Here is a 13,911-nt window from a genome sequence, read left to right on the forward strand (position 1 = left end):
GTCCCCATTTTGTGGTGACTGACGGGTCAGTTTGTCATTCAGAAAACTGCAGACATGTTGACCGCTCCGTGTGAGCTTTAGTAGCTTAGTTTTCATTGGTGTTTGTATAATGAAAGTATTTGTCGATCTTGTATTTTGCATACATGGACTTGTAATATATTTCTCCTTCCTTAGGTGGCTTCTCTTCCCGGCCGTTTGTCCGCAGTGTCCAGCGTCAAAGCTCTGGCCGAGCTTCTGTCACCAGTCCTCTTGTCTCCAATGAGAATGGTTTTAGGCCATCTTGGTCTTTAGCAGCAAAACTCCACCTGCGTGCAGCCACTTCCTGCCGTCACCCTTCAGACTCGCCCATACACGGGTCTTCCCTCGGCAAGATCGGTGAGGCCGATGACCACGTGTCAACATCCTGTTTCGGAAGCCTTCGCAATCTGTCCGGCAGCCTCCATGATCACCTTGAAGGGGTTCGGCGTGAGCATCGTGCATCATGCCGGGCACCATTGGCAGTAGCTGAATGCGCAGCTCAGAAAGATCCAGTGGTTAAGAAAACTGTGCCTGCAGAGCCCACAGTAAAGACTGCGGCAGAGCTGGTAAGCAGTAACCCACTGGATCCTATAGATAACAATAACCACATCGCCTTTGTTGATCAAAGTGATTCTGTGAGTTCATCCCCCGTCCGCGAGTCGCCACAGAGCGAGGAAATACAGACGAAGAAACCCGTGACCAGTAAAGTGTCAACGGGGCAGGAGAAGACAACACGGACCCCAGAAAAAGAAAGTAATAAGACAACATCTTCTGCACCTAACAGCAGTGGGAAGCCGGTCTCCAAAACCAAGAGGAGTGAGGTCAAAACTCCTACACGTCGTTCATCCACACAGCAGAAGAAAGACCCCGGGAAACCACAGGAAGCCTCCACCCCTGTGTCTCAGCCGAGGCCAAAATCCTCAACTTCTGCACATGTAAATACTTCTTCTCCAGCACCGAAAAAACCTGCTCCTTCTTCTAGAACCTCTTCTATATCCAGCTCCTCCAGTAAGCATAGAGCACCCGAAAAGACTCTCAGCAGGGAGACATCTAAAGTAAGCCTGGGTTCAGACAAAGGCTCCATCACCAAACCCAGCAACACCACCCGTGTTGCAAATCCCAAAAGCAACGATACTCCAGCAGATAGTCGGACTGTACGAAGTTCCTCCATGGCTAGCCTCCGCACACCTCAGGCCGCAGCACGGTCTAGTCTCAAGCGGGACAGCAAGTCAGAGGAAAAGGGACTGAGCTTCTTTAAGTCTGCTCTAAGGCAGAAGGAAAACAGGCGATCCGCAGACTTGGGGAAGACGAGCCTTTTATCTAAAAAAACGTCAGGAACCAAGGGTGTAGGTCAAGAGAAACCAGAAGCTGCGCCGTTGTCACCAACTGCTGAGGTCACCCCAAGTCCAAAAAAGCATTCTGCCTTACCTCAAAACAAAGCCAAGTCTTCCCCTGATGAAAGACAAGCCCAGTCATCGCCTGGTGGGAAAAAGACTTGTGATAAGTACCTTAAAAAACTCCCTTCTTCAACAAAGCCATTGCCTAAAGCCCAGTGACCCAGGGTGCAGGGGCAGCCGCACAAGTCCTGACTGCAGGTACCTGCAGGAGACGCTGTCCCTGCCTACGCTGTTGTATGGGAATGTATGCACTTTTTCTTTTTAATCTTTTGTGGGATAAGGGTCTCGTCCTTGTATTCTCCCAGCATCGCTTGCGCATGGAAGTTGACTTTTGTTGCGTCGATCCTGCTGGAGTGAGCCATGCCCCTTACCAGCAGCTGAACTGTATTACTCCGCCAGTCCTGCTGAACATTGCCCGCTTGTCCTAATTCTCAAGGGAAGAGGAGGAAACACTTTGATTTCTCTTCTGCCAACAGAATGCTGCTCTTTATCTCTCTCTCTTATCTTCCTTACCAAAGCCCAACTGTGACTCTTGGCACAGAGAGAGGCGAAGGTTGGGCGACTTCTCTGCCTACAGAGGAAACGTTCCTTTCCATCTTTCCCTGACGTTCCGCACTGCTTACCCTTTTTGGAAGTCAGCAGAGCACTTTCTCTCTCCCCATTAGGCTCTTCTCCATTATCCCATTATATCACCTGCATATAGGTAATCTGCCGCCATGTTGACTTCTCATATCCCGCTCTTAATATCATATTAGTGGTGTTACTCTACGTCTACATATAGAGGCTAATTCTGTAAACTAACCAATGCCCGGTCAGCTGTTAGACCTCCCGGGTATTACCTTTCTCCCGTTGTAGCGGTAGTTTTTGCCCCGTATGATAACGTACCGCTTTGCGCCCTCTCATGTTATAGTCATGCCTCCGGCCTATGCAGTACCATTGCACTGTATAATGCTACTTAATATAAAGCGTCGGTAAGCACAGGGAGGGTCGGACTGTAAATCCTCACCGCCAATCCACGCTCCATATACACCCGATAATAACGAGCTCTGAAGCTGCTCTAATAAATGCCGACCTGCAAGACTGATGGCTGGTGCTCTCTCTGCAAAACACGCTTTGGGCCTACGGTAATGTATAGCATACGGTTTTATTGCTTACTGTGTGGGGGCTTATCGTAACCTATTAACGACGGGTTGATTCCATATTTCTTCTTCTATCTTGCACCATCCGTTTTTGTTTTTTTTTTTAACCACATGTTTGACCTCAGGAAGGAATTGTGATATTATCCCAAGGCAGCCTTTGTAGCAGTATTGGATATTCCACGATCATTCGTCACAGAGGAAGACTTTATGATACTTTTCGTGTACAGCAACTGACATTCCTAAAAGGTTGGCTTTTTAGCGCAGACCACCATGTCTGCCATTTCTGATTTGCCAATCACATGGTGCTCCCCCTCCATTAGTTTAGTGACGAACGTGCCGAGTACGATATAGTAGAACACTACAAATTGCTGCTGGACACAAAAGTGAATAGTTTTTTGTTTTATGTTTGTTTTTTATTCATTTGTTGTATCTTTTCAGTGCTGCTCGAGGGCGAAAAAAAAAAAGAATTAGTGAAATAGTACTTGTGTACTTTTTGTTTTTCTCATTTTTATAGCACAGGCTGGCACACTACTGGACGCTCGGCCGGACCTCTCCTTAATCTTCTGTCCCTTTTTGCTCAGGCACTTTTTCTTATTTTTTGCATGGCAGAGTTTGAATGTGCACGCACTTGTAACCTATGCAAACAAATAGTGGCAATTTTCTCACTGCTCTCACCTCTTTGCAAGTGTCCCAGTATCTCTTCTCGTGTGTTTGGGGGTCGTTATGGCCGCAGAGTGGTAGCTTTTACGTTTTATCACTTAGCATCATTGGTTATTGTTGTTTGTTTTTGCATAGTTACGTTACCGCAGCCATTTTTGAGGCTGAAGACTCCCAAGGTCGTCGTTTCTAATAACGGGGCAGTTTTTTGTTTATTCTGGTCTTGGGCTATGGACACATGGCGGTTTTTTTTTTTTTTTTTTTTGAGGCGTGCAGAAACTTTCCATATCTCAACGACTCGGAGTTTCTGCTCCACAGCTTTAAGTCAATTTGCATTGTAATAAAATGGGTCTCGTTTATTAAAAGGTGCACACTGCTTGTGAATTGGGCTTGTCTTTAAGCCAGGGAATGAAATCTACTCTTTCGATCAGCGGGCATCAATTTGCACAATTTTTTTTGTACCATTTTTTGGCTTCTTACATATCTGTGGTCATATCCAGGCCCACTCTTTCCTACCAGTTTTCAAAAGTGCCACAAAAAAATTGTAAATTGTAGTGCAAATATGCAATTTTCTATATTTCCATGACCTAAGCAGTGCAAAATACACAGGAAAGTTCCCTTCAATCACTCCGACTGGTTAGTAACGCCTGGCTCCTTGCTTGGCATGTTGGTTGGCCCATCTTTCAGGACGAAGCATTACTGGGCTCATAAATTCTGCCCAATTTCTATCCAGCAGTGATTTCTTGAGTTCTATGCCCGTGGGGGCAAATGTCGGTATAACTCTTCCTTACTGTGGCTTTCTGGTTCTCCTCTTTTAGATTCGGATCCACAACTACAGAGAATAGCTTTGTACAAATGGCACCTGGTAGCCCGTGTGGCAGAACTGGAAAGCCAGATGGCCTCCATGCTCTGCCATACTGGCTATATGGGCAAGATCTTGGCTTACTTTCCGGGAGTCTGTCTGTACTCCGAGAGTTCTGATGCAATGTAACGAGCCATGCATCTGCTTTTTAGTTGAAAGGAAGGCTTTCAGCCGTAATAAGAATGTTTCTTGGTTGTTTTGTTGGGGGACACAAGATCAATGGGTTAGTATCATGGCACTAAGAATACATCAAGCTGACTCCTCACCACCAAGGTAGACCTGGGGCAGCCGACACTGTTACGCATTTTAGCTTAGTGTCATTCGGAGGCAGACATGTGTCTGAGTTTCAGACCTGTCTTAACCTTGGATGCGTTCAGTAATTGCATTAGTGCATTCTTAGTATCGGCCTCCAGGTGGCAGTATATTAACTAAAAATAATATATTTTTTTTTCACTGAAAGCAAGCAGAGACACCAAGATGCTAAGGAAAATAGCAATTTTAATAAAAAAACAAGACTCTTTTTGGAAACTTTATGGTCTCACTCAATATGTCGCCCTTTTCCATTTTCTCCATGCTGCTCCACAGCGGTGAAATCCGTTTCTTCAGCATATGCATTAGTGCCCGCTTGTAAGGCTGGAGGAGCTCCAAGCTGCAAATATTATGCAAATCTGTGAATTAATAAAAAAAAAAACTAAAATCCGCCACACTATAGACCGGACCCAAAAGGTTAAAGCGAATGTCACGTTTTAATAGGCTCCTCTAAATGTTACGCAGTCTCCTTTGCATAGCGCGGTCTCATTTTCATCGTCCTTTGACGTTTGGCAGCGTAATGTCGGACTTCTTTTTTTTCTGCCTAGCGATCATTGCTCTGCCCCAGGCTTTCAAAGTCAGCGTGTCGTGCCAGCTGTACAAGGTCGCTTTTTCCAAGACCTTATCGTTCTAATAACTGGCGGCAGAAACTTGGGATGAGAAGCAGAATGTGAAATTCTCATTACTGTTTAGGTTTGTAGCGATTATTGCATTCTTGGGTCATTTTATTGTCCAGCTGTTTTATACCACACACTTCACATTGGATGAATATCTGACAATTGTCCCCTTTTTTTAGTGATACTTTTAAAGTGAATCTCCACTTTTCATCATCGTGTTTTTTTTCTAGGTCCAAAATCTTGTACTGATTTCTTTAATCTATATTTACAGCCGCCAAAAGTTAATCATTCTCATACAGCGCTCCAAATTCCATGCAGAAAAAAAAAACAATTGTAGCTACCTGTAGCCACCACTAGAGGGAGCTTATGAACTTGCTGGATACTGTTTACTTAGAACCCCATAATAAAACAATGTGCAGTGAGCGCCCTCTAGTGGCAGATGCAGGCAGCCAGAATTTCTCTATCTGTGCAGGAGGGGAATTACATGATTGCAACTTTTTTAAAGGCCTAAAATCTTTTTTTTTTTCCTCTAAAAGGTTCATATATATGGTATACACCATACTTTTGGACTTTTCTACACCATAAAAATAACTTAAAGCCTTTTATCTATCCCTCTTACGTCTATGCATGGGATTTGGTGCCCTGAACATGATGGTATTGAAGAATGGACATTCACTTTAGGCCTAAAACCTTTTATAAAGGTTTTTTTTTCTGTTTTCGTATACTTTTAGAGCATGTTGACCTTGTATGCTGCTTGCAAATAATTTGGTGACGTGCATTTTATAGAATTATCTTTTAGACCCTTTTTTATGTTTTTAAGGGCCCAGAATACGAAGTTTTTCAGAACATGTGATGTTCAAAGAAGAGGTGGAGATGAGCAATTTGATTTGCGCTGTTCGGGGCCAACTTTGTCCAGGCTTTCATGGTAGCCTGGACCTCACTTCTGCTGCTGGAATCATGGGTCCTTCTTGTGCTTACTAGTCCCTGAGAATAGAGTTTGTGCAAATCAATTTGCAAACCCTGGTCAATCGGCCTCATCTATAATACGTGGCCATCGGACGGGAGTGCTGAGAAACGCTTCCTGGCAGTCAGGGCTCTTCTTTTGATTAGCCGGTCAGGTGCAACGCCGCAGTGATGACATTACGCCACATCCGCTAACCAAAAGAGGCGTCAGGGATGCCGTCCAGTACGAGGTGGTTCTCAGGACTCCCGTCAAGGACCACAGATTAATACCGGGTTACGCAAATTTATTTCCAAATCTACCTAAAATGCAGTGGCCTCGTCACTAGACCTCACCCAACAGTGTGATGTGGGTATCGCCACCATGGCAAACGCCGCCGGGCCTAGTAAGTGGCAGGTGCACCGAGGATGCTGAGCACCGGACTCAACCCCACCACAAGACAGCTCGACTCAAATTGCTTATTTCTCTGGAGAGGCTGTTGCACCCATTGGCAGTGGCATCATTACTACTGCTACACTGGCCATACACCTTAGATGGGTTTTTAGAGGGGGCTGGCTGACCATCTAACGTCTCCCCATTTAGTGATACCAAGTTTGATTCAATACCTGTTCACGGGACATTTTTGTTTCCCAAATCTTGTCTGACCATACATTTGCTTTTCGCTTTGCATGCCAGTAATACATTAAGAACGAGCGTTAGACCCGGGCTGTATATACCTACCGTGGCTATTCTTGTGCCACTCTTAACCACAAAGCTGTGTGCGGCGTTCCAGCTCAGTCCCCTGAAATGAAGCTGAGTTGCAATACCAGACACCACTGTTGGACAAGAGTGGCGCTGTTTCGTGCACACGAGAAAAAAAAAAAAAAGAATAATGAAAATGTAACGAAAGTGAAGTCGTGCAGTCTGTAGTGTCATCTTTATTCCTCTATTATCTGGCTGCCAAATACTAGGATACATTTATATAGGATGTTTCTTGATTACTTTTTTTTTTAGTCCTATTTTTTTTGCTGCTTAAAAAAACGGATCAACGTTCCCTTCCAATGTGTGAAATGGTTTGCCGCCTCCGTTTAATCGTCTCAAGCATTGGTGTGTCGCTGACCGCTTTGAGGGCAATGACGCCATTTTGCTGGCCATCCACAGTCTGGTCTCATGGCGGCTACGGAGGGCAACCTTTTGGTCTAGTTCTCCGCCATGAAAAACTGTCATGCACAAGGCACTGATGACGAGAATAATGCTTCTCAATGGTTTCCCCCCCCCCTGAAAATGGAGGTTGCAACCTTTACAACACACTACATAATAGCCCCTTCTATGGTGCTGTAGTCCATGGTGAGGAGCACAGGTCTTGGAATGATGTGAGTTCTTATACCTCCTGTCGAGAGCAATTATGGGTTTCTTGGACTTTTCTCAGCCTTTCCACCTTCTTTTAGGACAACTTGTATCTACGACCCTTCTGGTGACACTGGATTCATATACGGCTGTGACCGGCTTCATTCCTGTATTATCTTTTTACCACAGTGTCATTACCAATTTGCCTTTTCATTGATGCAGTATATTATAATTTGTGTTTTTTTATGTTTGTTTTACTTTGGGTTGTAAATATTAGAAAAAATTGCTACCTGCCAGTTTGGGAGAGGGTGATTGATGGACACATATCGCTCGCCTTCCCATACCTCTCCTACTCTGCTCTTTGGGAACACTGGTTCTAATAATGTCGGGCCTGGTGCATGACGGTGTAACAATGCCTTTTTATTTATTTTTATGTTTTATTATGCCAGGTGTATGCACTTTTAATATGCAGAATTTATATTTTTTACGTTCAAGAATGCTTCTTTGTGGGAGACACGTTTGATAACCTGTAGTTGAGAATATTATAATGCGGTAATTAAAAGCATTAAAATGGACAAAAATAACCCGGACTCGAGAGTCGTCTTCATTTCAAGCTCTGCGCGCTGCTTTAGTTTCCCTCTAGAGGGCGGTAATGAGTCACACTGTTGTACAATGTGCAGCTGGTGTTCACATTGCTGCTTATTTTTTTTTTTTTTCCTTTTATTTCATAGTGTAGAGCGCTATATTGATTGCAGCTTACAAAAAAAAATTTAAGATATTAAAATATAAAATTTTCTGTCTTTCTGCAAAATTACAGTGAACCAGTTGAAAGAATGTCACTTAAAATATGTCCATCTCTTGCTGATTAATCTCAATATTTCTTTTATATCAGTAAACGCTCCTTTTCCTAATGCAGAACCCCAGGATAGAAGTAACGGCAACAATTCATGTGTGTTTTATTTTTTAAGAAATATATATATTTTTTTATCATTTGTTGTTTTTTTTTTTGCACCAAATTCTTTAAAATGGTGCACTTGGCACATATGTTATGCACAAAATCAGAAATGTTTATTTTTTTTTCTTTCAGGCGTTTCGTTAATTTTTTACCAAAAAAAGCATGTTCTGCTAAAACATCAATAAATTTGTGCAGAAGTTTCAGATGTACGGTACATAAACTCACTCCACGAATGCGACTGGAGTACATTCATGCAAAAAAAAGTGCTACATTTTAAAAAGTCAAAATTTATTAATTTGGCCCCAAACATCTAAAAATCCCAAACCCTGTCCACAATGGTTAATAAAAAAAAAAAAATAATCGGGAAAACCTATGTAAGTCTTTAAAAAAAAGACACAAGGTAATTGAAAAATGAGGTACAAATGAAAAACACTTAGAAAGGTGCAACTACAATAATGAATCGGACCCCTAGTCCCAGTCTGCAAAGGGAATATTGACAAGCTGAGCTACAGTGCCAAGAATCACTATATTTATTGGTATGTAGCATGGTCGGATCAACCATGTTGTAGTGGAGTCCATTTGTAACCGAGCTGGAACAGCCAACCTGCAGTGTAACAAAAGTAATAACTACCTGAATACTCAGGCAGCGTCCTGCGACCTGAGCCAGGTTACATGAGTTGACGACATGACGTCATTGGAGCTCGTTGGGTGCAGAAGACGAGAATATACCAACTGTAAGAGATTCATGAAACGGTGCTCACCGTACATTTACACAAATCCTGCCTGTGGCTACTGCCTCAACTACATGGAGAGTAACTGGTTGGAGTGGAGAGTTCCAGAATATGTTGGGTGCACAGAAGAAATCTTGAAATGGTTGTGCAAGTAGCATAAAAAAGGTGATCTTGTGAGGACTGGAGATAATGTTTGTGAGAAGGAAGAGTAGTAATGTAGGGAGAGGTGGATTACCTGGACAGTAGAGTTGAGGGTGGAGAGGCACAAGACTGTTGGATGGGAAGCCATAGAGCAAAATGTTACAGTAGTCTAGGTGGGAGGTGATTAGGGCAAGGACCAGCATTTTTTAGCCAAAGTTGAGGAAAGACCTTATTCAAGAAATAGGTGGATATTCACAGCAAAAATTTATATGATTCAGATATGGAAGTTACCACAGGTCAATCTCCGTACTGAAAAATTAACAAATCTTCACAAGTTTTGAGTCTATGGGTACATAAAGGACACATATGGGACCATTCAGTGGGAAACCATTCCACCTTGTAGCTCGTACTTGTCGGCGTATGTGGACTCTTCCAGTGACATTACTCCCTGTACAATATTCTAGATTGCAGAAATAATTACACCGAGCGTCTTGTGGCCACGCTGTTACATCTCGTGTTAATTTCCGTACCTTTAAGAAGTTGCCTTGCTTCATGGAGTTTATTTGATTTTCATTAAGGTCCTCGATCTGACACCGCAGGTTCCATTTTTAGAATGTGCTTTATAACCTAAAATTATTTTTGAAAGCTTTTATCACACTAATTCCAGAAATATGATAGACTGCAGTGCGCCTTTTTCCTCTCCCCTTTTGTGCTGCTTCTAACCTAATCTAATGCTCGAGAGACGAATCAAACACAGGCTTTTTCTTTCGCGTTCGTACGGTTAAAGATAAGCAATATTACTCCCCACTGCTGCACTCTTATTTTTTTTTTTCTCCTCAAACGCATTAACTGATGGATTTAAATGAAGTTTCATAATGAAGGAAGGTAGAGATTAAAGCTTTATGAGTTTTGTCAGTAATGCGCACAATAATCTGAGCACTCAAAATTCTTGGGTAATTTACCATCACTGACTGGTTGTGGGATTGCATATTAATATGTGAACCCAATCAAGGTTCATTCAGGAAATGTGTGTTTTCAGAGGAATTTGATGTTGGAGTATTTCACAGAATGGTCCCTGGACTTTCAGACAACTTGATCCCATTTTATAGATAAATTGACAATCTGCAAATCACTTAGTTTAAAAATGATGTCTCATCCATAAAAAAAATCTCTCCAAAGTGAAGGCCACTGGGACTAACCTTTGTGTAAGTTGCTGTCCACTGCCTGTTGTCAGGTATAATCCATCTCTAGCAGCAGACACACCGAGACTGATTACAGGAAGTTGGGTCAGATCTTTGTTTCTTCAAAGAAAGTGGGTGGGGGCTTTGTTTCTCCACAGGAAGTGTGGACGGTTCTTTGCTTCTCCACAGGAAGTGGGGAAGGGCTTTGCTTCTCCACAGAAAGTGGGGAAGGGCTTTGCTTCTCCACAGAAAGTGGGGAAGGGCTTTGCTTCTCCACAGAAGGTGGGGAAGGGCTTTGCTTCTCCACAGAAGGTGGGGAAGGGCTTTGCTTCTCCACAGAAGGTGGGGAAGGGCTTTGCTTCTCCACAGAAGGTGGGGAAGGGCTTTGCTTCTCCACAGAAGGTGGGGAAGGGCTTTGCTTCTCCACAGGAAGTGGGGAAGGGCTTTGCTTCTCCACAGGAAGTGGGGAAGGGCTTTGCTTCTCCACAGGAAGTGGGGAAGGGCTTTGCTTCTCCACAGGAAGTGGGGAAGGGCTTTGCTTCTCCACAGGAAGTGGGGAGGATCTTAAATTCTCCGCAGGAAGTGTGGGCAGGGATTTGCTTTCCCTCAGGTGCTAGGGAGGGTCTTTGACTCTCCTCCAGCTCTCCTTTCTATCAAACGGCCTACAGCCGTAACAGAAAGGTGAGCTTTTAGTTAAGGGAAAGCAAGCCATTGGGTATGGGAATAGCAGAGCTTGGTAAGTCTGGAAATAGAAGTTCCAGCTCCTAGCATGCTGGCAAAATGCTGAGAAGGAAGATCCACTCAAAAGAGGACATGTCAAGCTCCACAGCATGAGATTCGATATAGTTCTTGCACATATTAGTCGGTTAAGCGCACCATAAGCAGTTTTACCTTGTGGAGGGATGAGTGCAGCTAGATAAAGGCTTTATATAAAAGAGCATATGCTTTAGTAGACAATTTTGTAAAAACGGACTGTTCCTCGATTCTAACCACTGCAATGACCGTATTTTATTAAGCAATATGAAGCTTGGCTTATGTGAATGTCCACCCTGGACTTAAAAGGTAATCTATCGGTGCCCCACGATTGTGTTGTGGGTGTTGAACGGGAGGTGATGCACACTGGCGATGGTGTGATTTATAAGCTGCAGTCAGCGGTTGACAGTGTCATGTAAAAGGTTGCCAGCCTACCTCATGCTGCTACAGTTCGAGACAGATGAAGGCTCGGCAATATCATCTGCATCTACTGTATGCGGAGCGAGCTGCCCTCCTGAGCCCCCTCCACACTTTTGGACCCCAGTGCAGGAAGTACTGTTACCCTCAAACATATGGAGATATATAATCAGCAATGACCGTGAGGACAAGAATGCACACCTTTGACAAAGGGAATGTTAATACTCACGAGGAGGAATGCTGGAATTAACCCTTGCAGTGGAGTTCAGAGTGCTGTTTTCAGAATTGGTGAGGGTCCCAGTAGTTATTATCCCCCTTCAATCAGCATGTTATCTATTCTGTAGATAGGTGATAACGTGCCAATTCAGGGCAACCCCTACTGATTGCATGAAAATAAAACACCAAGGTTACTTACCGGTAGCCAGTTTTTCTGAAACCCATGACCGCACACCTGAGAGGGGATCCGCCCAGTCAGGACAGGAACCCTACTGAAAATAAAAGGGCGGTACCTCTCCCTTGATTCAGTTGGTTTGCAGAGCATGAGAGGCCCCCCTGGTTAGTTCACTTGGCAAACTATCACCACATTATATTAACAAAAAACACCCCAAACTATAGTGCACACCAAAGGAGTGAATAGGGTGGGGATACACAGGTGCTGTCATGGGTTCTGGAAAAAACGGCTACCGGTAAGTAACCTTGGTGTTTTCCCTTCCCCATGACAGCACACCTGAGAGACTTTTGGAGAATGAAAATCATTAGGGAGGGACCACCGCTTGCAACACCCTTCTACCAAAGGTTAGATCAGCAGAGGAGGACAGATCTAGTCGGTAATGCTTAAAGTAGAAGGTGAGGACCAGATAGCGGCCTTACATATCTGATCAATCGATACCTCTGCCTTTTCTGCCCAGGAGGAAGCCACAGCTCTGGTGGAGTGAGACTCGATGCCTTCTGGAACCGTAGTGCCACTCGCAGAATAGGATAAACTAATGGCCTCCCTGATCCATCTGGCAATGGTACATTTAAATACACTGTACCCCTTTCTGCTACCCTGGAAGATTACAAATAGGGACTGATCTTTCCTCCACTGACTAGTCATAGACATGTAATGTAACATGGACTTTATGTCTAAAGTATGGAACTTTTCCTCCCCTGGATTTCTAGGGTTATTACAAAATGATGGCAAGGTGATCTCCTGGCTCCAATGGAACTTAAGAACTACCTGGGGGAGATAGGCCGGATCTGGTCTTAGAACTACCCTGTCCTCAAAAACCTGAGTGTATGGCGGGCATATAGACGGGCCTGTAAGTCGCTCACCCTACGGGCTGATGTTAGGGCCACTAGCAGCACCATTGTAAGTGTGCGGAATTTTGATGATAACTGCTGTAAGGGCTCAAATAGGTATTTGGTTAGAGCCTCTAAGACTAGATTTATATCCCATGGAGGAACTTTCAGTACTATAACTGGTCTAGATCTACTACAGGATTTTAGGAAGCGGGACACCCACCTATTGGATGCTAGGTTGCAATTATATAAGGCCCCAAGGCCAAAACCTAATCCTTGAGTGTACCAGTTGTTAACCCAAGTTGTAATCCTTTCTGTAGAAATTCTAAAATAGGCCCCCAGTGACTCAGTAACACCCTCTCAAATTCCATGCTGTCAGATGGAAGCCTTTCATACTGGTCCCTGGGTAAGTAGGTCTGGAATCTCTGGCAAAATCCATGGATCTGAAACCGACATCCGCCTTAGAAGGGAGAACCACGGCCTCCTCGGCCAAAATGGAGCAATGAGGATCACCCTGCTTGATCCTGTCTGATCTTCCTCACTACTGTTGGAATCATTGCTATAGGGGGAAACACGTAGGCCAGAGTAAATTTACAGGGTATGTGCAGGGCATCTACCTTAAACGGATTTTCTGATGGATTTAGAGAGCAGAAATTCCTGACCTTTCTGTTGTGTAAGGTGGCAAATAGGTCTATATTTGGTTTGCCCCAGGCCCGTACTATCTGCTGGAACACTTGTGGATTCAGGGACCATTCCCCCTGTCTCAATTTCCTGTGACTCAGGAAGTCTGCCTTTGTATTTTTGATGTCCCTTATGTGAAGTGCCGTGAGAGATAACAGGTGTTGTTCTGCTAGCTGAAACCGGATGCTACCTCAATAAGAGTACGGGATCTTGCCCCCCCCCCCTTCCCCCCGGCGGTTGACATACGCCACCACTGCTCGATTGTCCGACATAACTCGAGTATGGCGGCCACGAAGCATGGGAAGAAAATGTCTCAAGGCTTTTTCCACAGCCCACAGTTCCTTTATATTTGAACCCTGATCTCTTTCTAGAGAAGACTATGTTCCCTGCACTGCGTGAGACCTTCGATGTGCTCCCCATCCTGTACCAGTTGCATCGGTCGTGATCATATCTTCCACTGGTCTTGCCACTGGACTCCCAATGCC

At 44.1% G+C, this 13,911-nt stretch overlaps 1 protein-coding gene across 1 annotated transcript in view; it reads left to right on the forward strand.

Moving 5' to 3' along the window:
* USP31 (ubiquitin specific peptidase 31) overlaps positions 1-6,829 on the forward strand; it is a 47,913-nt gene extending 41,084 nt beyond the window's left edge. Inside the window, exon 16 of the mRNA XM_077274729.1 lies at positions 175-6,829. Coding sequence (XP_077130844.1) covers positions 175-1,574 — 1,400 coding nt within the window. The 3' untranslated portion in view covers positions 1,575-6,829. The remainder of the gene's footprint in view (positions 1-174) is intronic.
* Positions 6,830-13,911: the final 7,082 nt, after the last annotated feature.

The sequence above is a fragment of the Ranitomeya variabilis genome, chromosome 7 (assembly GCF_051348905.1).
Source record: "Ranitomeya variabilis isolate aRanVar5 chromosome 7, aRanVar5.hap1, whole genome shotgun sequence".
Classification (NCBI taxonomy): Eukaryota; Metazoa; Chordata; class Amphibia; order Anura; family Dendrobatidae; genus Ranitomeya; species Ranitomeya variabilis.